Source organism: Scyliorhinus canicula, chromosome 3 (genome assembly GCF_902713615.1).
Source record: "Scyliorhinus canicula chromosome 3, sScyCan1.1, whole genome shotgun sequence".
NCBI lineage: Eukaryota > Metazoa > Chordata > Chondrichthyes > Carcharhiniformes > Scyliorhinidae > Scyliorhinus > Scyliorhinus canicula.
Genome location: NC_052148.1, coordinates 56,484,053 through 56,510,398, shown reverse-complemented (window position 1 = coordinate 56,510,398; position 26,346 = coordinate 56,484,053). Strand labels below are relative to the sequence as shown.

The window sequence follows — 26,346 nt, the reverse complement described above, 5'->3', positions numbered from 1 at the left end:
ACATCCAATGGCATCACCATCACTGAATCCCCCACAATCAACATCCTGGGGGTTACCATTGAGCAGAAATTGAACTGGACTAGCCATATTAATACTGTGGCTACCAGGGTGGGTCAAAGGCTAGGAATCCTATGTTAGGAAATTACCCCTGGACCCCCCCCCCCCAAAAAAAGCCGATCCTCCACCTGCAAGACACAAGTCAGGAGTATAATAGAATACTCTCCACGCCTGGATGAGTGCAGCTCCAACAACACTCAAGAAGCTTGATACCATCCAGGACAAAGCAGCCTGCTTGATTGCTTCCCCTTCCACAAACATTCAAACCCTCCACCACCGACGAACAGTGGCAGCCGTGTGTACCACCTACGGGTTGCACTGCAATAACTCACCAAAGTTCCTTAGACAGTATCTTCACAACCCATGACCACTACCATCTAGAATGAAAGAGCAGCAGATACCTGGGAACCCCACCACCTGGAGGTTCCCCTCCAAATTACTCACCACCCTGACTTGGAAATATATCGCTTCTCTTTCACTGTCGCTGGGCAAGATCCTGGAACTCCCTCCCTAACAGCACAGGACTGCAGCGGTTCAAGAAGGCAACTCACCACCACCTCCTGAAGGACTACTAGGGATGGGCAATAAATGCTGGCCTAACCAGCAACATCCACATCCCGTAAATGAACAAAAGACAATACTGAGTTCCACAAAGTGTCGCTTTCTTTTTGGGATTTCAAACGGTTGAGGTTGAAAACTTTTCTGTCCATCCTATAGATGATGCCCACTCCACTAGAATGCTTGTTCTTGACAAGGTGGAAGACGGTGGCAACGAAAATGGAAAATATCCCATTGCAACGTTTCCAGAAAAGTAGTGAGTTCTAATGAGAAGCCAGCATGTATCACACAGCCAATTGTATAAGTCGGTGTTTGTGGGACTTGCTGTTTACAAATTGGCTGCAATATTTATATATTTGAAAGTAGTTAATTACTATTTCTTAATATCATTAAAAGCATTATATATAAATGCATTTTGACTCTGTTTCTCTGTTACTTTGAGTTGACCAGAGGTGTAACACAGCTTGGACCACTTGGCCCCAGCCCTGTACCAGGATAAATGTGTGAATGATTATCACTAGAATGAAGTTTTGTTTTGTCATCAATCAGGAAGAACCGCAATCCCCTTTAAGGTTGTTTTGCTTTCCTCATGTGCCTGTCACTGACCCTCACCTAGATTTCAGTTATTTTCGCTCCTGGCAGATCCCCCTTTGTAGCTTGCCAGAATTTGTCAGGAAGTCATTGGTCCTTTTACAGAAAATGAAGTGTCAGCAAAGTAAGAACCAGGAGCTTTGAGGTGAAATAATTAAACAAAAGAGTGCTGAATGTCTCATTTATGTTTTTCTTACCTCTAGCCATGACTATTGCGATTTTCTTTTGGCCAGTTTCCCATCTCCCACCCTCCATAAGACCTCGGAGCAGGAGTAGGCCACCTTGCCTCTTGAGCCTGCTCCGCCATTTAATAAAATCTTGGCTGGTCTTTTTGTGGGCTCAGCTCCACTTATCTGCCCGCTGATCATAAATCTTGATTCCTTTACTGTTCAAAAATCTATCTATCTTTTCCTTAAAAATATTTAACGTGGTAGCCTCAACTGCTTCACTGGGCCGGGAATTTACAACTCCTTATTCGGAGAATTTGGGCGATTTTCAGGCTATAAGTAAAACATGGGAAAAAGCGAGATGTTCGTGATTCGGGCACAGGGGCAGGAAAGGAGGCTGAAGGAGCTACCTTTTAAAGTGGTTGGGAAGAGTTTTAGTTATCAGGGGATTCAAGTGGCCAAGGATTGGGGGCAGCTTCACAAGTTAAATTTGGGCAAAGCAGTGGATCAGATCAGAAGTGATTTCCGTAGATGGGACATGCTCCCACTGACGCTGGTGGGGGAGGGTTCAGACGGTGAAGATGACGATCCTTCCGAGACTGCTTTTCCTTTTTCAGTGTCTCCAGATTTTTGTCCCAAAGGCTTTTTTCAGAAGTACTAATGTGCCGTTCTCGCTGGCTCAGTATTCCACAAGCCCTGTGGTGATGTCAGCCCTGAGAGTGTGGGGGCAATGGAGGCAGCATATGAGACTGGAGGGGGGATCAGTGTGGTCACTGATCTGTGACAATCACCGGTTTGTCCCGAGGGGACTGGATGGGGGCTTTAAGGTATGGCAGCGGGCAGGGATTGAGAGGTTTGGGGATCTATTCATCCAGGAGGGTTTCTCGACTTTGGAGTCATTAGAGGAGGAGTTTGACTGGCCGGGGGGGAATGGGTTTCGGTATCTTCGGGTGCGGGAATTAGTACGGAGGCAGGTGCCAAGCTTTCCTCGCCTCCCCCTGAGGGGACTACAGGATAAAGTGCTGTCAAAAACAGGGGTTGGAGGTGGGAAGGTTTCGGACATGCACAGGGAATTGTTAGAGTGGGAAGGGAGAGGTGAAGAGTTGGGAGGGGAGCTGGAAACTGAACTATGGGAAAAAGCCTTGAAAAGGGTAAATGAATCATCGTCCTGTGCTAGACTCAACTTGATTCAGTTCAAGATAGCCTACAGAGCCCACATAACGGCAACCCGGATGAGTAGGTTCTTTGAGGAGGTGGAGGACAGATGTGGGCGGTGTGGCGGGAGCCCGGCCAACCATGTTCATATGTCTTGGGTATGTCCAAAACTGAGGGTATTTTGGCAGGGATTTGCAGATGTTATGTCGGAAGTCCTGGAAAGCAGGGTAACTCCGAGTCCAGAATTGGTAATATTTGGGGTGTTGGAAGATCTGGGGGCAAAGGGGGAGAGGGAGGCCGATATTCTGGCCTTCTCCCGGGTGGCCCGGAGACGGATCTTGCTGAGATGGAGAGACTCGGAGCTCCTGAAATCAGGAGTGTGGGTCAGTGATATGGTAGAGTTTCTCAGTCTGGAGAAAATCAAGTTTGCTTTAAGAGGATCAATACATGGATTCGCCTGGAGTTGGCAGCCGTTCATCTATTTCTTTTAACAAAAACTGAACGTCAGCAATAAGGGAGGAAAGGGAAAAAGCGGGGGGGGGGGGGGGGAATTAGGATGCATGGCAATGTTAAATAAGGACAGGGAATTTAGTATACGGGTAATTGGGGATAGGGCGGTGGAAGGATACGTGGTTTATTGTGTATTATTTTATTTTAGGGGGCATTTTGTGCGTCGACCCGCGTGGTTTTAGGAACTGTCAATATGTTAAATAGTGAAAATTACAAATGCTTCAATAAAATATTTTTTTAAAAAAAAGAACAAGTTCCTCCTCAACTCAGTCCTAAATTTGCTCCCCCTTATTTTGAGGCTATGCCCCCTTGTTCTCGTTTCACCAGCCAGTGGAAACAACCTCCCTGCTTCTATCTTAACTATTCCCTTCATAATTTTATATGTTTTTATAAGATCCCCTCCCCCTCATTCTTCTAGATTCCAATGAGTATTGTCCCACTCTACTCAGTCTCTTCCCCCCCCCCCCCCCCCCCCCCCCCCCAAACCACCCAGAAGTGGGATTGGAAGTTCCAGGCTTCTTTTCCTTCCTAAATTACTTGCAGCGCCCTTGAAAGTATGTCCTTTTCTATACTTATAGAGTAAGTCAGTCAATGAATGCCTGGATATTTGAAATTGGGTAGAGCCATTGGTGGAGAATGCTGCTTAGAGCAACAAATTTATGCACCATTGTTCAAATAACAATACCTGAAATATATTAGGCCTAAGGGCAGCACGGTAGCATTGTGGATAGCATAATTGCTTCACAGCTCCAGGGTCCCAAGTTCGATTTCGACTTGGGTCACTGTCTGTGTGGAGTCGGCACATCCTCCCTGTGTGTGCGTGGGTTTCCTCTGGGTGCTCCGGTTTCCTCCCACAGTCCAAAGATGTGCAGGTTGGGTGGATTGGCCATGATAAATTGCCCTTAGTGTCCAAAATTCTATGATTAACCTAGGATATAAGTTCGGCACAACATCGTGGGCCGAAGGGCCTGTTCTGTGCTGTATTTCTCTCTCTCTAAAGTATTTGAAAAATTGAATTGTACTTGAATTTTAGAATGCATTTTCTTTGAAAATAAATATGTTGCGCTGTGCTTACCAAAGACCCCATGAAACTTAAAATTTGTTGTGCCCCATCAAAAGATTTAACTTTTCAGTTTTGAAGCAATTGGTGTGGTATTGTTTCTTTTAAGTCACCACAGTGAGACAGATTAGTATTTCCACATTCTCCACAGATAAATATGAAAAGAAATTATAAAATTAATTTACTTGTTCAACTGTCATGCTTACAGATTGTATTTTGAGTTATTAATCAGTGAACTAAAGACACAGGTGAATGATGTGAAAAACGTATTCTGTTTCCCATGCAGTTACAAAGAACAACTCAAATAAATTGTGCCCTCGCGTCCCAAGGCAATGGCATTCAACCTCGGCAGCAGCAACTGGACAGATAGCTGATGTGAAAGAACAGCCTCACCTAAATGAAAGGTAAACTCAAGTTATAACTGTAAAAGTTTTGGTACAAATAAGAAATAGATGGGAAGGGAGGGAAATAATTGCATCTATTTCTCAATGACATCTATTGTTTGGAATATATCTGAAAACTGATGGTCCCCTGGGTAAGAAAATTAGCCTCTTTGGGATAGTTATCTTTATTAAAAGCTCCTCCAAAGCATTGCTGACTGAAATGGCACAAGGTGACTTTTGTAAGTCCTTCTGCCTTGTTGAATACAGATATCGGATTAGGGACCTATGAAACCTCTCCTGCAGGTTGTGTGTGAAAACATGAGCTGACAAACCGAGGTAACTGCATTTGACAGAGTTGCTGACTTCCAATTGACGGCATGTGGTTTGTGTTTTTCCTGTAGTCAAGAGTGTTGCAAAGCAATGTGTTTTATGATGACTCACAGCAAACCTGGTTACAATCTAGTGATTTGACTTACTTGGGCTAGTACACCAGAGCACTGATGATTGACCACTGAGTCAAGCTTATGGTTTGAACCCAGAGAGAGTTAAGCTTTGCCAATGAAACCAGCGACGCTTCTACATTGAACTCCAGAATAGTCTTATCAGTTAGTACCTAAATCAGAAAAGTGGTTAATAAAATGTGCAGGTTAAAATTAGAACCATGGCTCTGCACATCGTTGGGTATCTCCGAATGCTTGACTTTTGCATTTTGTGGTTTAAATTCTCTGGGGTTGAGTAAGGAGGGTGGACACTCTTATCGGGCACACAAAAACTGCATCTTTGTAGGTTTCTCAGTTACTTAGAATCATAGTAGGCCATTTGGCCCATCAAGTCTGCACCGACCCTCCGAAATAGACCCCTACCCAGGCCCTATCCCTGTAACCCCACCTAACATTTTAACACTAAGGAGCAATTTAGCATAGCTAATTGAAAAATGAAATGAAAATCGCGTATTGTCACGTGTAGGCTTTAATGTGACGCCACATTCCGGCGTCTGTCCGGGGAGGCTGGTACGGGAATCGAACCGTGCTGCTGGCCTGCTTGGTCTGCTTTAAAAGCCAGCGATTTAGCCGAGTGAGCTAAACCAGCCCCTACAAAAAAAATCGCTGATTATCACAAGTAGGCTTCAAATGAAGTTACTGTGAAAAACCCCTAGTCGAATTGAACCCGCGCTGCTGACCTGCCTTGGTCTGCTTTAAAAGCCGGCTCTTTATCCCTGTGCTAAACCAGCCCCAGTGCAATTAACCTATTAACTGTAATTAACCTAACCTGCACATTTTCGGACTGTGGGAGGAAACCAGAGCACCCAGAACAAACCACAAAGACACTGGGAGAACGTATAAAGTCCACGCAGACAGTCACCAAGGTCGTTGTCGAATCTGGGCCCCTGGCGCTGTGAGGCAGCAATGCTAACCACTGTGCTGGCCCACGTATTGGAGATTTAAAAAATAATCTTGTACTTGAACATGGTGAAACATTTTTGTGCAGACAAAGCAAAAACAAAAGCATCCCTGAAAAGAATGTTAAAGTAGAAGATTGCCCATACTTGCACCAATTCAACAATTCATAGTCAATTGCTCCTCAAAAGTGCACCAGACTTATTGTTTGATATTGCATAGCTTAGGGTTGATTTGACAGTGATTTTTTTTTAGCTTTTCACTATCTGTTATTTTTTGTATGTTTGCTGTAATGGAAGAAAAACAACATTAAAAATGAAAACATTTCAGCTGTATCAAACCAACAGTTGCTGTCTATATTACAATAAAGTCATTACTATAATTTATGCACATATGTCATAGCAATTCAGCGACTAAAGGCAGAATTGGAAGTGTTGCTGCCAAGGTTGTGCAACTCTTCCGTTATCCTCACGAAAACAGCAACTCCCTGCAGGTTCCTCTTTCAAATGCAGTTACTGCTGGGAAGTTTCTAAAATTGCAGGGTGGATAAAAAAATAACCTTGCCCCAGAAAGTTAAGTCAAGCCAGTTCTAGTGTACATACATAGGGAATTAAATACAGGAGTAGGCCATTCAGTCCCTCGAGCCTGCTCCACCATTCAATAAAATCATGATTGTACATTCTATCCCACAATTCTGCCTACCTCCAATAATTTTTCACTCCTTTGTTAATCAAGAATCTATCTAGCTCTGCCTTAAAATGACTCGAAGTCTGTGCTTCCACCACCTTCTCGGGAAGGGAGTTCCAAAGACACTCAACTCTCAGAGAAACAAATCTCGCCTCATCTGTTTTAAATGGGCAACTGCTTATTTTTAAACAGTGACCCCTAATTCTAGATTCTTTCACAAGAGTCAACATCCCTCAGGGTCTTAAAGATTTTGATCAAGTTGCCTCTTACTTTAGTGAATACAGACCTAGCCTCCTTAATTTCTCCTCATAAGACAGTAGTAGACTCGCCAACTTTAAGGGCATTTAAGTGGTCACTGGATAGACATATGGATGAAAATGGAATAGTGTAGGTCAGATAGGCTTCAGATGGTTTCACAGGTCGGCGCAACATCGAGGGCCGAAGGGCCCGTACTGCGCTGTAATGTTCTATGTTCTAAGACAACCACCCATTCCTGGTATTCGTCTAGTTAACCTTTTCTGAACTGCTCAGGCAGTTACATCTTTCCTTAAATAAAGAGACCAATGCTGTACGCAATACTCAAGATGTAGTCTCACAGATGCTTTGAGCAAGTGCAGCATAACCTACCTACTTTTGGAATCAATTCCACTCACAATTAACAGTCATGTTCTATTAGCTTTCCTAATTGCTTGCTGTATTTGTATACCAACCTTTTGTGATTCATGTACTCGGGCACCCGGGTCCCTCTGGACCTCAGAGCTTTGCAATCTCTCACTACATAGAAAATCTTTTTTATTCTTCCTGCCAAAATGGATAATTTCAGATTTGCCCACATTATACTCCGTTTGCCATATTTGTGCCTCGTCATTTAACCTATCTATGTCCCTTTGTAGCCTCCTTACTGCCTCTCCACAATTTACTTTCCTACCTATCTTTGTGTCATTTGAAACTTTAGTAACCATTAGTGCCTTCTTCCAGGTAATTTATTCAAAGTTTTTGAAGATAAAAATGTGCTTGTTCTTTTGGAGTCTTTCTCTTTCTCAATCCAATCTTTGCCGTTCAATTTATCTTTCGGTATCTGTCTTAAATTAGACTGGTGAATTCAGTGCCAAGTTTTGTTCTAGTTATTGTTCCAGTCATTTTGCAATTCTTCAATCTAGTTAAGAAGATACATAGTTGCTTGCCCCATTAACTCCGATTCCAAATGTCTGGAAGTGTTGCTCACACTTCCAGCAACTTGTAGCCCAAGGTATTGCGATTAAATGAGAAAGGGATGATTAAGCCAATTCTGGGACTTTTGGGGAAACTGGTATGATTGGCACAAAACCGTGGGCTTCAATCCTCCAGTGGTGCTTATGGCAAGTAAATGAATGGATATCTGATCAGGTCAGCACTCAACCTAACTTTTGCTGTGTAATTTCTCCCCTGCTGCCTTGCTATAACAGCAACCCCCATTCCCCCACACAGTTTGATGGTTTATTGATTGGCTCTTTCTAGGATTTCACAAGGAGACATGCCCATCTATTGTTCATTGACCTCAGGAAATAAGGGGAACATTTTTGAAGTTAAATTGAATATGCCAAATTACAGTTTATAAATAAAATTCTACAACAGTAATTTCAGTTGTAGTTTTAGTAAATAAGTCAAATATGTTGTAGACTTTTTTTTACAACTTAAATGTTAACTACGTATTTCACAAGTAATGGTCAACAATAGTATTTGTTTTTAAGTATTGGAGTATTTAAGTTGACTGAGCTCCTAAGCTCCCTTAATCTCTCCCTCCACAGATACCTCTTTTACCGTGCCATCTCATGCGGTCTTGGTACTCCCATCATGTCTGTCACAGATAAGGCCATCTTTGATCGCTTTCTTATATATCTCTCCACTTACATTCCTTTCCCCGCCCAACCACCCTCCTTCAGTGTCTGATCCTGGAAAAGCTCACATCCAATTTATTTGCAACTGCCCATTCAAACTCTACCCTGGTTCCATTCTTACCTCTCCAGTTGTATTAAGTAATCAGCAGCAGTGGATTTTCTGCTGCTCCTGCACCATTACCTCTCCTATCCCCCAATAACCTATCTTTAACCCCTTCCTATTTCTCATCCAAATGCTACTACATGGCAACATCATTTGAGAAAACTGGATCGGTTTCTACATATCTGTTGATGGAACACCGTTCTATCTCATAGTTAGTGTACATTCTAATTTATCTTTGAAGTGTGTGAGTGATTTATTTAAGTGTGAGCCCCCTTTTTTTTTGCACGGTTGTGCTTACAGGGAACTTAAAGGGGCTGCTGTGTGTGATGCCTGTGCAGCTTATTGGGAACATTACTCACGGTCAATTCTCTTGGCTGTCTCTAAGTTGTAATATTTCTTATTTGAGCAGGAAAAATTCCTCCAACTAAATATTGGGAAGGCCAGTGCTTCCAGTCCTTGCCACAAACTCTGCTTCTTAACAACCTACTCCGTCGCTCTGCCTAGTTGAGGCTGAAACACATTACCAGTAACTTCTGTGTCATATTTGATGGGCTTAATGTGACATCCATCTAGATACCTTCACCTTCACTAAGATTGTGTATCTCCACCTCGAGTATTGCATGACTCTGCCCCATCTCAACTTATCTGCTGCTTAAACCACACCATGCCTCTGTTACTTCCAGACTTGACTATTTCAAAGAACTCCTGACTGACCTCCCACTTTCTACTTTTTCTTAAGTTGAGGTAAACTGAAACCATTGCTGCTTCTATCCTAGCTCGCACCAAGAGCCATCCACCCATTACCCCAGTGCTCTATAATCTGCATTGGCTCCTGGTTAAGCAACACTTTAATTTCAAGATTCTCATCCTTGTTTTTCAGATCTCTCATTGGTCTCCCCCTCCTGATCCCTCTCTTTCTCTCTCTCTTTCTCTATCTAACCTCCTCCAAATTCTCCCAAGATACATGCCCTCCACAAATTCTAGCCTCTCAAGCAATTCTCATTTTGATTGCCTCATCATGACTGACTGTGCCTTCATTTGCCAAGGCTCTAAGCTCTGGAATTTCCTCTCTCCAGCTCTCCACCGTTCCACCTACCTCCTTTTCATTTTTAAGACCTGCCTTATAACCTACCCGAATATCTCCTTACGTGACTCTGTGAAATTTTGTTTATAACGCTCCATGAAGCACCTTGGAATGTTTTATTAAGTAAAAGGCACTAGTTAAAGGTTAAAAGATGAACTGTGAAGGCATATTGACATGGTGGTCTTACAGATGTCTGACTCTGGTGGAAGCTCAAAGTTCTAAATTATGTTCATAGGTCTCTGGTGAACAGTTATTGAAATGTATGTGTCTTATGCCAGAGCATCTCTGATGAGTTATTGGTTTTTATTGTTACTGTGGCAAAGCTATAAAGGAATGTGGAGCCTTGCTGCTCTTAGCCTGAGGTGAAAGGCATTGGCTGTACTGCTCTTACAGTTGAAAGGGAGGGAAATTTATGAGTTGCGTTAAAACCCCCTCTGTTCATTGTATTGTATTTCACTGACAATACCTTGCACAGCACACATGTACATAAGAAAATAATTTATGGACTGTAATTTGTAATGTGGTTTATGATTCACTATTTTATATAGTGATCATCAGTATATTGGGGTTATGTCAAATCATTGTTCTTTTGAATTTGTGGAAGCTAAACTGTTTAATGCTCTATTTTACGTAGCATTGCAATTTCTTCTCATCTTCAGTTTTACAAATAGGCTTGCCAGCAGGGTTGAAGCCCATGTAATAAAAGGGACACTGGCAGAATGCATGCAAAGATAAGTGGCAGGAAACCAGTGAACAGTTGTCTTTTTCAGACTGGACAAAAATATGCGGTGGTGGTGGTCCTCAGGGCTTAGTACTGGGACCATTGCTCTTTGTGATATATGTGAGTAATTAGACTTGTGTGTCGAGGGCGCAATTTAAGACATTGCAGATGACAAAGCTTGAAAGTATTGTGAATTATGAGGAGGATAATGATCAAACTCAAAAGGGCATAAACAGGCTGAGGGAGTGGTTGCACATGTGGCAGATTAAATTTAATGCAGGGAAGTGTGAAGTAATACACTTTTCCTTTGCAGGGTGAGTAAGGTGAGGGAATATGAAATAAAGGATACAATTTTTTAACTGGCTCGGGGGCAGTGAGACCTAGAGGTGTTTGTGCACAAATCATTGAAGGAGCAGGGTAGGTTGAGAAAGTAGTTGAAAGGGAATATTGAATCCTTGTCTTTATAAATAGAGGTATAGGACGCGATTCTCAAAAAAAACTTCAAAGTTAATTTGTGGTGCGTTTTTGAGGGAGTTTCCTGCCTCATCTTCCTGCTTTTAAAAAAAAAATGTATTTTATTACAAACATGTATCAAAGTAGGTTACAGCCAATCAACACCTAGGGAAACATACTTCCCAACAATCACTATACAGTCTGTACAGATTTTCCCCTTTTTCACCCCCCACCCCCCTGCAATGAACTGCTCCTCAAACACGGTACAAACATCTCCCACCTTTTCTGAAACTCCCCTGCTGAGCCCCTTAACTCATACTTTATCTTCTCCAACTGCAGGAAGTCTTTCAGGTAACCCAAACAAGTCGCTACCCCCAGTGCCGATGCCGACCACCACTGCAGCAAAATTCGCCACCGTGCAATCAGAGAGGCGAAGGCCACGACATCGGCCTTCCTCCTCTCCATGAGCTCCGGCTTCTCTGAAACTCCAAATATCGCCACCAAATGGTCCGGGTCCACCCCTTCCTCCATAACCCTGGCTAAGATAGCGGACACTCCTGCCCAGAATCTTACCAATTTTTCGCAACCCGAAAACATATGCATGTGATTCGCTGGCCTCTGCCCACAACTCTTGCACTCACCTGCTATCCCCTGAAAGAACCCAATCATTCTCGCCTGAGTCATATGCACACCGTGCACCATCTTAAACTGTATCAGGCTCATCCTGGCATATCCCGTTTACCCTTGCACATCCCGTTTACCCGTTTACTCCCTCCATACTCCCCAATTGATCTCCCCTCCAAACTCCGCTTCCCATTTCTCCTTGATCTTTTCCGCCGACTCTACTGGTGAGTTCCCCACCGCTATTCAATGACACTTAGTCACATTTTTGGGCCCTGGAGAATTTCTCTCAGATTTAGCCCACACTTGGAATTTCTTTTGCACTGGGGAGCTGAACTTCGAGATTGGGCCACCATTTTGAAAGGGTGCCCCGATCACTAAGTGAGCTCGTGAGTCCCCCACATTCCCCACCCATGGGCAATGTCATCCCCCACAACGATTGACACTACACCCCCGACCCCCCCCAAGTGAGGATGCTCCACTATGTGCCCTTGGTGGTCCCCCCCCTCTTCAGGCCCCCCCCCCCCCCCCCAAGCCCTCTTACAGCACCCCATTCTTTCCAGAACCCCCACTGATCACCACTCCCAGAAGCCCCTACTTCCCTTCCCTGCACTCTCCCACTCTTCAACCCCCCCTCCCTCCCCCACCCTCATTTCATGGGCATGGCCCCCATTGGCCTCTGACCCTTGGCAGTGCCACCCTGGCACTTGGGCACCCTTGCACTGGCAACCTGCCATCTGGGCAGTGCTGCCAGCTTGACAGCACCACCTGGGCAATTTGGCAGTGCCAGGGTGGCAGTGCCACGGTGCCAGCTTTCCAGCGGAAGGGCCAGGGAGCCACCCTGAGCACCCAGGGGTCTCTGATGGCCTGGGAGACTCCCCCGCGTGCCTGCCGCCTCGTCCATGCTGGGCCAGCACTGACCGGCATCTGGCTTCAGCCTCCCTGGGTAGGCCAGAGAATCGAGTGAGGCTGGTGGATCCTGGGCAGGTTGATCGTAAGTAGGTTTAAGACACAGTTCCGTGAGTGTCATGTCAAGCAGAGTTCCGACTCCAACGTCTCGCGGAACTTCAGAGAATCTCGTGAAGCGTGGAGCATGTCGGGAGGTCCACTGGAGGGCTTGCCTGAGACTCTACGGCCGCGTTGTGCTCTCGCTTGAGCACAACACAGCAAGAGAATTACGCCCCTGGAGTACATAGCAAGAACAATATGAAGAACTGGTGAAATACTGGTTCTATTTCAACTGGAGTATAGTGTCCAATCCTGGGCACTGCACTTAGGAAGTCTGTGAAGGCATTAGAAAAGGTGCAGAAAAGATTTGCAAGAATGGTTTCAGGATGAGGGACTCCAGTTCCATAGATAGATTGGATAAGCTGGGGCTGTTATCCTTAGAGAAGAGAAGATTGAGAAAAGACTTGACAAGAGGTGTTGAAAATTATGATAGATCTGGGAACAGTGGATTTGGAGAATCTATTACCATTGGCAGAAGGATAGAGGACCCAAGAATTAAGACGATCGCCTTAATGTGAAGAATAACTTTTTTTATACAGTGAGTGGTTAGGGTCTGGAATACACTACCTTTAAGGGTGACGGACACGGATTCAATTGTGGCATTCAAAAGGAAATTGGATAAGCATTTCAAGGGTAAAAATTTAAGGGAAAGAGACAGGAGAGTTGGACTCGCTAAATTGTCCTTGCAGGGAGTTGACAGGCTGAATGGATTCTTTCTGTGCTGTAACAATTTTGCAATTATGCTTTTGAAGAAATTGCTCAATATGTGTCCCTATTCTAAACACTTCTTTGTGCTCCCATTTGATCAGGAAACCCAAGACGGGCATCCTCATGTTAAACATGGGAGGACCTGAAACTTTAGATGATGTTCATGATTTCCTACTTCGGCTTTTCAAAGATAAAGACCTTATTCCACTTCCAGCTCAAAGGTAAAATCTATAGTAGCTGAATTCTGTTTGTTTTGAAAGTGATCATTTGGAACAGGAGAAGCTGCTTTTAAAGCATGGCATGCTTCACATAAAATTATCGGATTCTTACTAAAAAGATTAGATTAATTCCTACAGTTATATAAACATGTATACTGTATTGGTATTGATTGATTGCAACTTTTAATCATAATTCAGATATTTTCTCTTAGTATGCTATTCCGGGGTAGCCTGTTCATCATCTTTTTTCTCTAATTGTTTATCCCCTGTCGCTTTCTGTCAATTTTTTTCTTCAGCCTCTCCATCTTCCTTGGCTCTGCATGCCGCCTGTTGTTTTCCTTCACTCAATAGAGTTGTGAATCATTGGAATTCTCTACCCTGAAGGCATTGGAAGCTCATTGAGTATGTTAGAGATTGGCAGATTTTGAAATGCCAATGGCGTAAGGGATATATGGATATGGTGATCCTGAGGGTGTGGAAACAATGTTTCCTATTGTGGGAGAATCTAGAACTAGGGATCACTATTTAAAAATAAGAGGTCACCCACTTAATAGTAATCTTTTATTAGTGTCACAAGTAGGCTTACATTGACACTGCATTGAAGTTACTGTGAAATCGCCTAGTCGCCACACTCTGGTGTCTGTTCGGGTACACAGAGGGAGAATTCGGAATGTCCAATTCACCTAATGCCTAAGACGGAGATGAGGAGAATTATTTTCTGAGGATAGTGAGTCTTTCGAATTCCCTTCTTCCAAAGGCAGTGGAAGCAGAGTCTTTGAATATTTTTAAGGCAGTGGTAGATATATTATTGATAAACAAGGGGGTGAAGGGTTACTGGTGGGGGGGCCTCGAGGTTACAGTCAGATCAGCCATGATCTTATTGAATGGCGGAGTAGGCGCAAGGGGCTGAATGGCCTATTTTTGGTTTGAATTTGTATGTCTGCACCTCTTTGGTCTAAGTTATAATCCCTCCACGTTTAGTTGAGATTGACCTAAAGTTCTTGCAGTAGTGTGTATGTCAGAACATGGGAGCTAGGAGAAGGAAAAGGCCATTCTGCCCTTCAAACTTGCTCTACCATTCAATAAAGTCATGGCAAATATGATTGTGGACTCTACTCCATTTTCCTGTCTGCCCTGCATAACCCTTGACTCCATTGTCAGTCAAGAATCTTATCGAACGCAGTGGGTTAGTCCTGCTGCCTCACTGCACCGAAGTCCCAGGTTCGATCCCGGCTCTGGGTCACTCTCCGTGTGGAGTTTGCACATTCTCCCTGTGTTTGCGTGGGTTTCACCCCCACAACACAAAGATGTGCAGGCTAGGTGGATTGGCCACGCTAAATTGCCCCTTAATTGGAAAAAATGAATTGGGTACTCTAAATTTTTTTATTTAAAGAATCTTATCTAACTCAACCTACACTGTTTTGCGGGGAAGAGAATGCCACAGCCTAACAACCCTTTGAGATAAATCAGTTCTGATCTCCATCATAAAAGGAAGACGTCTTATTCCTAAACTGTCTCCCGTCATTCTAGTCTCCCCTACAAGAAGAAATATCTTCCCAGTACCCACCCTATCAAGTCTGGTTGGGATCTTGTATGTTTCAATACGATCACCTCTCATTCTTCTAAGCTCCAATGAATAAAGGCCCAAAAGGGGCTGGTTTAGCACACTGGACTAAATCGCTGGCTTCTAAAGCAGACTGTGGCAGGCCAGCAGCACGGTTCAATTCCTGCACCAGCCTCCCCGAACAGATGCAGGAATGTGGTGACTAGGGGCTTTTCACAGTAACTTCATTTGAAGCCTACTTGTGACACTTTTAAAAAATATTTATTTATTTATTCTTTTTCACATTTTCTCCCAAATTTACACCCACCAACAATAAAGAATAATCAGCAACAAATATGTCAATCACAATAACAACAATCCCATCCTCCCACCGGCCCCCAAAAATTAGCCCGCATCTTTACATAAACAAATGACAAAAAGGAATCCGGGATTACCCATAGTTAACCTTAATACATAAGGTTGTTGCTAGTGCTTTCAGTCCCGACCCCCTGCACAAACTCTCCTCCATTCTGACCCACTGGGAATCAACCCCTCTGACCCAGCTCCGCATCTTCTCCACATTTGCCGCCCAGTAGTAGTACATCAGGTTCGGGAGACCCAAACCCCCTGCCTGCCTTCCCCTCTGTAGCAGCACCTTTCTCACTCTGGCCACCTTCCCACCCCATATGAACGAGGTAATCCTTCCCTCAATCTCCCTGAAATCGCGGCAACACATTCATTTTAACCGCCTGTACCCGACCCGCCAGTGATAGAGGGAGACCATCCCACCTTGCCAGACCGGCTTTCACTCTCCCCACCAAACTAGCGATGTTGTATCTGCGAAGCCTCCCCCACTCCCAGGCAACCTGCACCCCCAAATATCTAAAGTGAGTTCCTGTCCTACGGAATAGCAACCCCCCCACCCCGGCCGAGACACCACAAATACTAACTCTTGTCCAGGTTCAGCTTGTACCCCGAGACCGACCCAAATACTCGCAGTAGCTCCAATATTCCCCCTGTCGACCCACTCTGCTCCAACACATATAGCAGCAAGTCATCAGCATATAAGGACACCCGATGCTCTATCCCCCCCCCCGCACTATTCCTTTCCATGCTCCCGAACTTCTCAATGCGATGGCCAATGGCTCAATCGCAAGTGCAAACAGCAGGGGGGACACAGGACATCCCTGCCTCGTCCCACGGTGGAGAGAAAAGTACCTCGAGCTTATATTGTTTGTGCGGACTTTTGCCTTCGGCTCCTTATATAATAACTTTACCCAGTTCACAAATCTTGGTCCAATCCCAAACCGCTCCAGAACTCCCATCAAGTACCCCCACTCTACCCGGTCAAACGCCTTCTCGGCGTCCAATGCCACAACCACCTCTGTTTCCTTCCCTTCCGCCGATGCCGTAACGACGTTCAAAGCCCTCCTAATATTCGAAAACAGCTGCCTCTCTCTCATGAACCCTGTCTGATCCTCGCCTATCACCTTCGGAAGGCACTCCTCCAGCCTACCCGCCAGTACCTTCGCCAATACTTTTGCCTCCACATTCAGAAGTGATATGGGCCTATACGACCCACACTCCGTCGGACCCTTATTTTTTTTTAGCAACAGTGAAATCGATGCCTGCCCCAAGGTTTGTGGCAACACCCCCTTCCCTATCGCCTCTTCAAACATCCCCACCATCAGGGGTGCCAGCTTATCCTTGAATTTTTGTATAATATTCCACCGGAAACCTATCCGGCCCTGCCACCTTCCCCGTCTGCGTCCTCCCAATCGCATCCTTTATCTCCTGCTCCACTATTGCTCCTTCTAATGTAGCCCTGTCCCCCTCCCCTAGCCTCGGGTACTCCAACCCATCTAGAAATTCCTGCATCTCACGGTCTCTCCCGGGTGCCTCTGACCTGTGCAATCTCTCATGAAACTCCTCAAAAACCTTGTTAATCAGCTCCGGAGCCACCACCAACTTGCCTGCCCTATTCCTCACCTGAAGAATTTTCCTTGCCGCTGCTTCCCTCCGGAGCTGACCTGCTAACATACCTGCCTTATCCCCATGTTCATAAACTGCACCCGTTGCTTGTCTCAGTTGGCGCACCGCCTTCCTGGTAGACAGTCGGTCGAAGCTCGCCTGTAGTTCCTTCCTCCTTTCCAGCTTCGCTGGGTCCCCATCCTCTGTGTAATCCCTATCTACCGCCAATATCTCATCTATTACCCTCTGCCGCTCCAACCTCTTCTCTTTGTCCACCCTGGCCTTAAACAAAATTACCTCACCCCTCACCACTGCCTTTAGAACCTCCCAGACCACTGCCTTCGACACCTCACCCGTACAGTTGAAACCTACATATTCCTTAATTACCTTTTCAATTTTCTCACAGAACACTTGGTTCCCCAAAAGCCCCACATCCAGCTTCCACCTCGGCCTCTGCGCTACTCCCTTCTCCAGTACCATATCCACTCAATGCGGAGCATGATCTGACACTGCAATTGCTGAGTATTCCGACCCCTTAACCCCAGCCAGCAAAGCCTTCCCCACCACAAAGAAGTTGATCCGCGAGTATACCTTATGGACTGCTGAGAAAAATGAGTACTCCCGTTCTCTCCCATTTCCATCATTAGCCCAGCCAGCGCCTTCGCTCCCCCTGATGGGACCAGTGAGCGCGGCCGTGATCTGTCCAACCGTGGCTCCTGCACCAAGTTCCAGTCCCCCCTCACAATCAGTTTGCGTGTGTCCAAGTCGGGGATGGCCCCAAACACCTTCTTCGCGAATCGCACATCGTCCCAATTGGGCCCGTACACACTTAACAGCACCACTAATCTCCCCTCCAGCGCCCCTGTCACAATCACATATCTATCCCCCTGATCTGCCACCACCTTCTCCATCTGGAAGCGTACCCTTTTGCTGACCAGCACCGCTACCCCTCAAGCCCTTCCGTCAAATCCAGAGTGAAACACTTGACTAACCCAGCCCTTCTTAAGTCTCACCTGGTCCTTCACCCTCAAGTGAGTCTCCTGCAGCATTGTCACATCGGTTTTCAAACTTTTAAGATGCGCAAGCACTCTTGACCGGACCGCCTAGCCCTCTCACGTTCCACGTGACTATCCTAACTGGGGGTCTCTCACCCCCCCACCCTTATCCACCATCATCATACCACCGGGCCCTGCCCCATAAGCCTGACCCGCCCCTGTCTATTGTTAACATCGAACCCCTTCCCCCCCTCGCAAGAAGCCCCTCTACATTTCCCCTTGAAAAAACATCTCCCAGTGTCAACCCCTTACCCCCTCCCTCTCGCTCACCTTGTAGGCCCATTGAAGCCTGCTATCCAGGCTCCAACGTCAGCAGCCCTCCTCTCACCTCACTTTCGTTCATGAGCTGACTTTAGTTAGCTAGCACGGGTGGCTCCCCCCACCAAGATATCTCGTCCCCTTCCACCCAGTCCGAGAGAAAGGAAAAACAAAACCAACAATCCAACCCATACAATTCACTAACATAAGATTTAACCGTCGCAACAGAGAACGCCAATCCACCCAACCATTAACTTGAACTCTGTAACAATGCAAAGAGAAGTAAATTACAATACACATCAGTAAAAAGAAAGTTGTAGCATTTATACATTTTCCAGCTGCCCAAACAGTCCACAGTCTCTCTTCCAGTTCCGCTCCTCACGTCTGTCCCCAAGCCTTAGAACATAGAACAGTACAGCACAGAACAGGCCCTTCAGCCCTCGATGTTGTGCCGAGCAATGATCACCCTACTCAAACCCACGTATCCACCCTATGCCCGTAACCCAACAACCCCCTCCTTAACCCTACTTTTTACGACACTACGGGCAATTTAGCATGGCCAATCCACCTAACCCGCACATCTTTGGACTGTGGGAGGAAACCGGAGCACCCGGAGGAAACCCACGCACACACGGGGAGGACGTGCAGACTCCGCACAGACAGTGACCCAGCTGGGAACCGAACCTGGGACCCTGGCGCTGTGAAGCATTTATGCTAACCACCATGCTACCGTGCTGCCCTTCTGCCCTCACTAATGCCTCAACGGCCTCCGCTGTCTCAAAATAAAAGTCTCTGGCGTTATACGTTACCCTCAGCTTCGCCGGGTACACCATACCAAATCGCACCCCTTTTTGTACAGTGCCGCCTTCACCCGCCCGAACGCTGCTCGTCTCTTTGCCAACTCAACCGTCAAGTCCTGATAGATCCGAACTCCAGCACCGTCCCACTGCACCTCGCGCTTCTGCTTCGCCCAGCTTAACACCTTCTCCTTCATGCAGTACTTATGGAAGCAGATAATTACTGATCTTGGCGGCTCATTCACCTTGGCCTTCAGCCTTAATGATCAATGAGCTTGGTCCAGCTTGTACTGGATTAGTTTTTACCCTCCCCCATCAGCTCCGCCAACTTCTTAGCAAAGTAATCTGTTGGCCTTGGGCCCTCTGTCCCTTCGGGCAAGCCCATAATTCTCAGATTGTGCCATCTTGAGTGGTTCTCCAAGTCCTCGAGCTTTGCTTGGAGTCCTCTGTTGACCTCCACCACTCTCCGCAGCTCGTCCCCCATCGAGGTGAGCTGGTCGCTGTGCTGCGGCACGGCTTCCTCCACTTCCTTCATCTTCTCGTCCTGCTCTCTCACCTCGGCCGATGTCTTTGCCACAGCTACCCTCACCGGGGCGATTGCCTCCTCCACCAACGATTTCAATGCAACCGCCGTCTCCTTCCTCAAAGCCTCCATATGCCTCGCAAACTGCTTTTCCAGCTCCACCGCCATCACCTCGGTCATCTTCTCCACCGTAAGTAGTGCGGCCCCGCCATGCGTCCGGCCTCCGCCATCTTGTTTGCGCTTTTGCTGGCCTTCTCATTCAACGGCGAACCCGGGTTTTCTTCCTTCTTCCTAGCTGCTTTTCACATCCTCTAACGACTTCTTATTTCTTCTTTCTTTTTTCAATCTGAAAATAACTAAACATTTTCACAAATTTTTCCCCAAAAATTCCAAAGTCGGGAAATCTCTTCCTCCAGGGACCAGACTTCAAACTCCTCAAAGGTCCATTTTCAGTGGGAGCCACCTAGTGTGCCCTAGTCCCTCTCTACATCGTGTTCTGGACTCAGGCCTGCCACTTCGATTGCCCTGTGAGCTGTTTCTAATGTAATTATATCCTTTTTAAAATAAAGAGACCAAAACTCTACACTATACTCCAGATGTGATTTGATGAAGGCCTGTAACAGCTGCAGCAAAGCTTTCCTACTTTTATATTTTATTCCCTTTGCAGTAAACACCAAAATTCTATTTGCTTCCTAATCAGTTGCTGTACCTGTATACTCCAATCATCATGTAACTTTGTTGATGGTGAATAAGCAGTAGAGACTCATGCCCAGTATTCGCTTTTAGACTTTTAAGAGCACGATCTTGCAAGAGGCAACAGTGAGGATGGAAAGCAGCAACTTAATTTCTGGGATTATTTTTTTCAGCAAACTTGCTCCTTTTATTGCAAAGCGCCGTACTCCAAAGATCAGGGAACAGTACCACAGAATTGGTGGAGGGTCACCGATTAAAATGTGGACTGCCAAGCAAGGAGATGGCATGGTGAAACTGCTTGATGACTTATCTCCAGAGACAGGTATTGCTTCAGTTTATAATGTTTCACCAGATGAAGATTATTTGTATATACCAATACGTTGAATGTGTCTTCAATTTTAATGTATCTAGCAAACAAGGTTGTGTATTGCAGGTATTTGTTAGAGCACCTGTTTTCTGTCACAAATGCTGTTTGACTTTTTAATTGCACCAAGAAAATGGACTTGAATAAGCAAAAGTCATCAAGCACCTGTGACATTTTTTTATCTCATTATCTTCAGAGCTTTAAAAACTTCATCAATTTGGTAGCTCCCACAACACCATATAAGAACATAAGTCGGAGTGGAGCACATGGCCCCTTTGAGCATGCTCTGCCATTCACTATGAGGCTGGCATCCTATCTCAACACCACTTTTCTCGCCAATTTGCCAAAACTCTTCCCTGGGAGAAGAAAATTCCATTTCAAGCTTTGATATATTGAACAATGGAGCATCTACAACCCTCTTGGCTGGAGAGTTCCAGTGGTTCACAGTCCTCTGAATGAAGAACTTTCCCCTCATCTTGGTCCTAAATGAATAACCCCTTATCATGAGTCTGTAATCCCATGTTGTAAATTCCTGGGAAACAACCTCTGTGCCTAATCTGTCAAGCCCCTTCAGAATATTGCATGGTTCAATGAGATCTTAACTCATTTTTCTTAACTCCAGAGAGCGAAGCCTAATTTACTCAACCCATGGGACAACCCTCCCATCCCAGGAATCAATTTAGTTAACCTATGCTGCACTGTCTCCATGGTAAGTATATCCTTCCTTAAATACGGAGACCAACAGCATACAGTATTCCACCAAAACTCTTTATAATTGTACTAGACTTCTTTCTTCTTGTACTCAAATCCCTTTGTAATAAATGCACACATGCAGTTGCCTTCCTAGTTCCATGCTGTATCAGCAGGCTAACTTTCTTTGTCCCTTGAACAAGTACACTATAATCCTTCTGAATACTACACTGCTTTTCTATTCTAACTACCAAAGTGAATCACTTCACACTTGCCCACACTATGCTCCACCTTTTTGCCCGTTCACTTAACCTGTCTATATCTCTTTGTCCTCTCCACAACTTGCATTCCCACCTAGCTTTGTATCAACAACACTGGTTCCCATTTATTTCAAGATATGATGAATTCCATCTATTTTTACTGCTTTAGTCCGCCAAGTCTCTTAATGCATGTCAATACTTTACTCCAACTTGAATTAACTCTTTAACAATTGCAATAATGTTTTCAAAGATTCTATTGTAGAAAATGTTCTGTGATGCTGCTACTCCACTCATTCTCAATGGGTACCACTTGTTCTTCAATGCGAATCCTGCTACAAACATACTGAGGCAATAAGAGGAAAAGACATTTCGGGAAATTCCTCTCCAACCTCCACAGATGATTGAAACCAGTTCAGGAGATTACTAAAAACGTATACAGATATTAAATGATATTGAAAAGGCACGAGGTGAGAGTGACTGCCTTTGACAACAAGGCAGCATTTGATGAAGTGTGGCATCAAGGAGCCCTAGTAAAACTGGAGACGATGAGAATCAGGGGAAACCCCCTTCTGGTTGTAGTCATACCTGGCACAAAAGAAGATGAGTGTGGTGGTTGAATGTAAATCTGGGATATCTCTAGGCCAACCACCTTCACCTGCTTTATCAATAACCTTTCTTCCATTATAAGGTCAGAAGCAGGGATGTTTGCTGATGACTACAAAATGTTCAGTAGCACTTGCGACTCCTCGGATAGCAATCCATGTCCAATTGCAACAAGACCTGGACAATATCCAGGCTTGGGTTGCCAAGTCGCAAGTAACATTGCTTAGCACATTTGTGGTTCATATGACCATCTCCAACAAGAGAGAATCTAACCATTACCCCTTTACAGTTAGTAACATTACCATCTTTGAATCCACATTATCAACATTCTGAGGGTTGACATTGACCAGAAACTGAACTGGACCAGGCATGTAAATATTGTGGCTACAAGAACAGTTCAGAGGCTAGGAATCCTGTGGGAAGTAGCTCATCCCCTGTGGGAGGTAGCTCATCTACCAATCCTTAAAGTCTATCCACCATCTACAATGCACAGTCAGGAGTGTAATGGAATACTCTCCTCTTGCCTGAATGAGTGCCATTCCAACAACACTCAAGAAATTCAACACCATCCAGGACAAAGCAGCTCACTTGATTGGTATCCCTCCCACAAGCATTCACTCCCGTCACCACTGACGAACAGTGGCAGCATTGTGTGCCATCTACAAGGTGCACTGCAGGGACTTGCCAAGGCTCCTTCATTGAAGAATCATAGAACCCCTACAGTGCAGAAAGAGGCCATTCGGCCCATCAAGTCTGCACTGGCCCTCTGAAAGAGCACCCTAACTAGGCTCTCATCCTATCCCTGCAACCCGATAACCCCGCCTGACCTGCACATCCCTGGACACGAAGTGGAAATTTAGCATGGCCAATCCAGCTAACCTACACATCGTTAGATGGGGTACTGTGTAATGAGAAGGGAATCGTTGCCAATCTGGCTGTATGAGACCCCTTGGGGATGAGCGACCATAACATGATAGAACATTTTATCAACATGGAGACAAGGGTGCTGAATCTTAATAAAGGGAACTATGAAGATATGAGGCGTGAGTTGGCCTTGATAGATTGGGGAGAGTTACTTAAAGGGATGACAGTGGATAGGCAATGGCAAACGTTCAAGGAACGCATGTGGGAACTACAGCAACTGTTCATTCCTGTCTGACAGAAAAGCAAAGGGGGTAAGAGGACCAATCCATGGCTTACAAAGGAAACTAGAAATAGTATCCGATCCAAGGAAGAGGCATACAGATTGGCCAAGAAAAATAATAGGTCTGAGGATTGGGAGCAGTTTACAATTTGGCAAAGAAGGACGAAGGGGTTGATTAAGAAGGGGAAAGTACAGTACGAAAGGAAGGTTGCAGGCAACATAAAGACTGACACTAAGGGCGTGATTCTCCGCCCCCCACGCCGGGTGGGAGAATAGCGGGAGGGCCCCCCGACATTTTTCACGCCCGACCCACGAAACGGCGAGCGGCGATTCTCCGAGGCCAAGCAGCCGGGCCTTCGCGCCCGTTTCAACACGGCAGCAAACACACCTGCTTGCTGCCGTCGTGAAACGGGCGCCAGATGCCCGTTTGGGGCATCTGGGGGCCTGATTGGCATGGCAGTACCACGGCCGTGCCAAAGGGGGCATTGGTCCGCGATCGGTGCCCACTGATCGCGGGCCGTGCGTCCGTAACGGACACACACTTTTCCCTCCACCGCCCCGCAAGATCAAGTCGCCACGTCTTGCGGGGCGGCTGAGGGAAAAGATGGCAACTGCGCATGCGCGGCTGACATCGTCAGCCGGCGTGACGCTTGTCGTGCGGCCTTGACGACCACCGTGACGCACGGGGCCGCGCTCCTAGCCCCGCCCGGGGGGGGGGGAGAATCGGCCCCGGAAGTGGACGTGAAGGCTGCCGTGGGTCACGGCCTGTCCCACGGCAGCCTTTACGATTCTCCGCATTTGCGGAGAATCTCGCCCTAAGAGTTTCTATAGATATGTGAAGAGAAAGTGATTGGTAAAGAGAAATGTAGGCCCCCTACAGACAGAAACGGGAATGCATAATAAAGGACAAAGAAATGGCTGAGAAATTGAATACATACTTTGCATTCTGTAATCACAAAAGAGGACACAAACCAGATACCAGAAATGTTGGAAAATGAAAGGTTTAGTGAGAGGGAAGAACTGAGGGAGATCAACGTTAGTAGAGAAATGGTGCTGGGAAAATTGATGGGAATGAAGGTGGATAAATCCCCAAGGACTGAGAATCTGCATCCCAGAGTGCTTAAGGAGGTGGCTCTGGAAATAGTGGACACATTGGTGGTCATCTTCCAGGATTCTATAGACTCTGGAACTGTCCCTGCAGATTGGTGGGTAGCTCACGTCACTCCGATATTCAAAAAGGGAGGTAGTGAGAAAGCAGGGAATTATAGACCAGTAAGCCTAACATCGGTAGTGGGGAAAATGCTTGAATCCATTATCAAGGATTTTATAGCAGAACATTTAGAAAGCAGTGGCAGGGTCAGACAGAGTCTGCATGGATTTATGAAGGGAAAATCATGCTTGACAAATCTGTTGGAATTCTTTGAAGATGTAACCAGTACAGTTGACAAGGGGGAGCCAGTCGATGTATATTTGGACTTTCAGAAAGCGTTTGACAAAGTCCCGCATAAGAGATTATTGTGTAGAATTAAAGTGCATAGGATTGGGGGAAATGTATTGAGCTGGATAGAAAACTGGTTGGCAGAGAGGAAACAAAGGATTAGGAATTAATAGGTCCTTTTCAAATTGGCAGGCAGTAACTAGTGGGGTACCACAGGGATCAGTGCTGGGACCCCAGCTATTCATAATATACAGTAGTCCCCCTTTATAACGCGGGTGTTGGGGTCCAAGACAGCCACCCGCGTTGCAACCGAGCCGCGGATATCCACGATGGGGGTTTTAAATTTATTTAAAAATCTATGCTAGCGCTTCCCATTGAGAGTCTACGGGGGGCGGGGGGAGAGGTCAGACCCCCGTAGACTCACAATGGGAAGCGCTAGCATAGATTTTTAAATAAATTTAAAACCCCCATCGTGGATCTAATTAAAACAGTGTCAATTTCAGCGGCCGGCTCACTTTGATCTGGAGAGGGAAGCTGCTCTCTCACTGAAACAATCAGCCGGCCGCTGAAATTGACACTGCCGGCTGCTCTCTCCCTCCAATCCAACTTTTAAGTTTTAATGTTTCTGATTGGAGGGAGAGAGCAGCGGGCAGTGTCAATTTCAGCGGCCGGCTGATTGTTTCAGTGAGAGAGCAGCTTCCCTCTCCGGATCAAAGTGAGCCGGCCACTGAAATTGACACTGCCGGCTGATTGGAGGGAGAGAGCAGAGAACACAGAAGGAGGTCATACGGGCCTCTGCAAGACCAGCATGGTCTCACATCGCCCCTCCCCTCTGTAGCTGGGGTTCAGGCTGTGGCTGCTGGGGTACAGGCTGTGGCTGCTGGGGTACTGATTGGAGGGAGAGAGTAGCGGGCAGTGTCAATTTCAGCGGCCGGCTGATTGTTTCAGTGAGAGAGCAGCTTCCCTCTCCGGATCAAAGTGAGCCGGCCGCTGAAATTGACACAACTGACAGTTGGGGTCCATAAGCCCCCCCGCGGTATATCGCGAACCGCGGTATTGCGGAACGCGGTATAACGGGGGACTACTGTATAATTAATGATTTGGATGAGGGAACAAAATGTAACATCTCAAAGTTTGCTGATGATACTAAGTTAGGTGGGAGGGTGAGTTGTGACGAGGATGCAGGGATCCTACAGCAAGATCTGGTGGGCAAATCAATGGCAGATGCAGTATAATTTACCCAAGTGTGAGGTTATTCACTTTGGAAGCAAAAACAAGAAGGCAGATTACTACCTGAATGGTTATAAATTGGGAGAGGGGAGTGTGCAGCGGGACCTGGGTGTCCTTGTGCACCAGTTGTTGAAGGTAAGCATGAGGTGCAGCAGGCGGTGAAGAAGCTAATGGCATGTTGGCCTTCATTGCGAAAGGCTTCAAGTATAGAAGCAGGGATGTGTTGCTGCAATTATACAGTGCCTTGGTGAGGCCACACCTGGAGTATTATGTGCAGTTTTGGTCTCCTCTGTGGAAGGATGTTCTTGCTCTCGAAGGGGAGTCGCAACGGTTTACCAGACTGATTCCAGGGATGGCGGGACTGTCATAGAAGGAGAGATTGACTAGGTTGGGATTGTTCTCGCTGGAGTTCAGAAGAA

General features: G+C 46.0%; 1 protein-coding gene across 2 annotated transcripts in view; it reads left to right on the top strand.

The window, feature by feature from the left end:
* The window catches only part of fech (ferrochelatase), a 63,013-nt gene that overhangs the window by 5,531 nt on the left and 31,136 nt on the right, over window positions 1-26,346 (top strand). For both annotated transcript variants that reach the window (XM_038790571.1, XM_038790570.1), the window contains exons 2-4: window positions 4,385-4,502; window positions 13,242-13,361; window positions 20,372-20,520. In XM_038790571.1, the coding sequence (XP_038646499.1) occupies window positions 4,385-4,502; window positions 13,242-13,361; window positions 20,372-20,520 (387 nt within the window). The remainder of the gene's footprint in view (window positions 1-4,384; window positions 4,503-13,241; window positions 13,362-20,371; window positions 20,521-26,346) is intronic.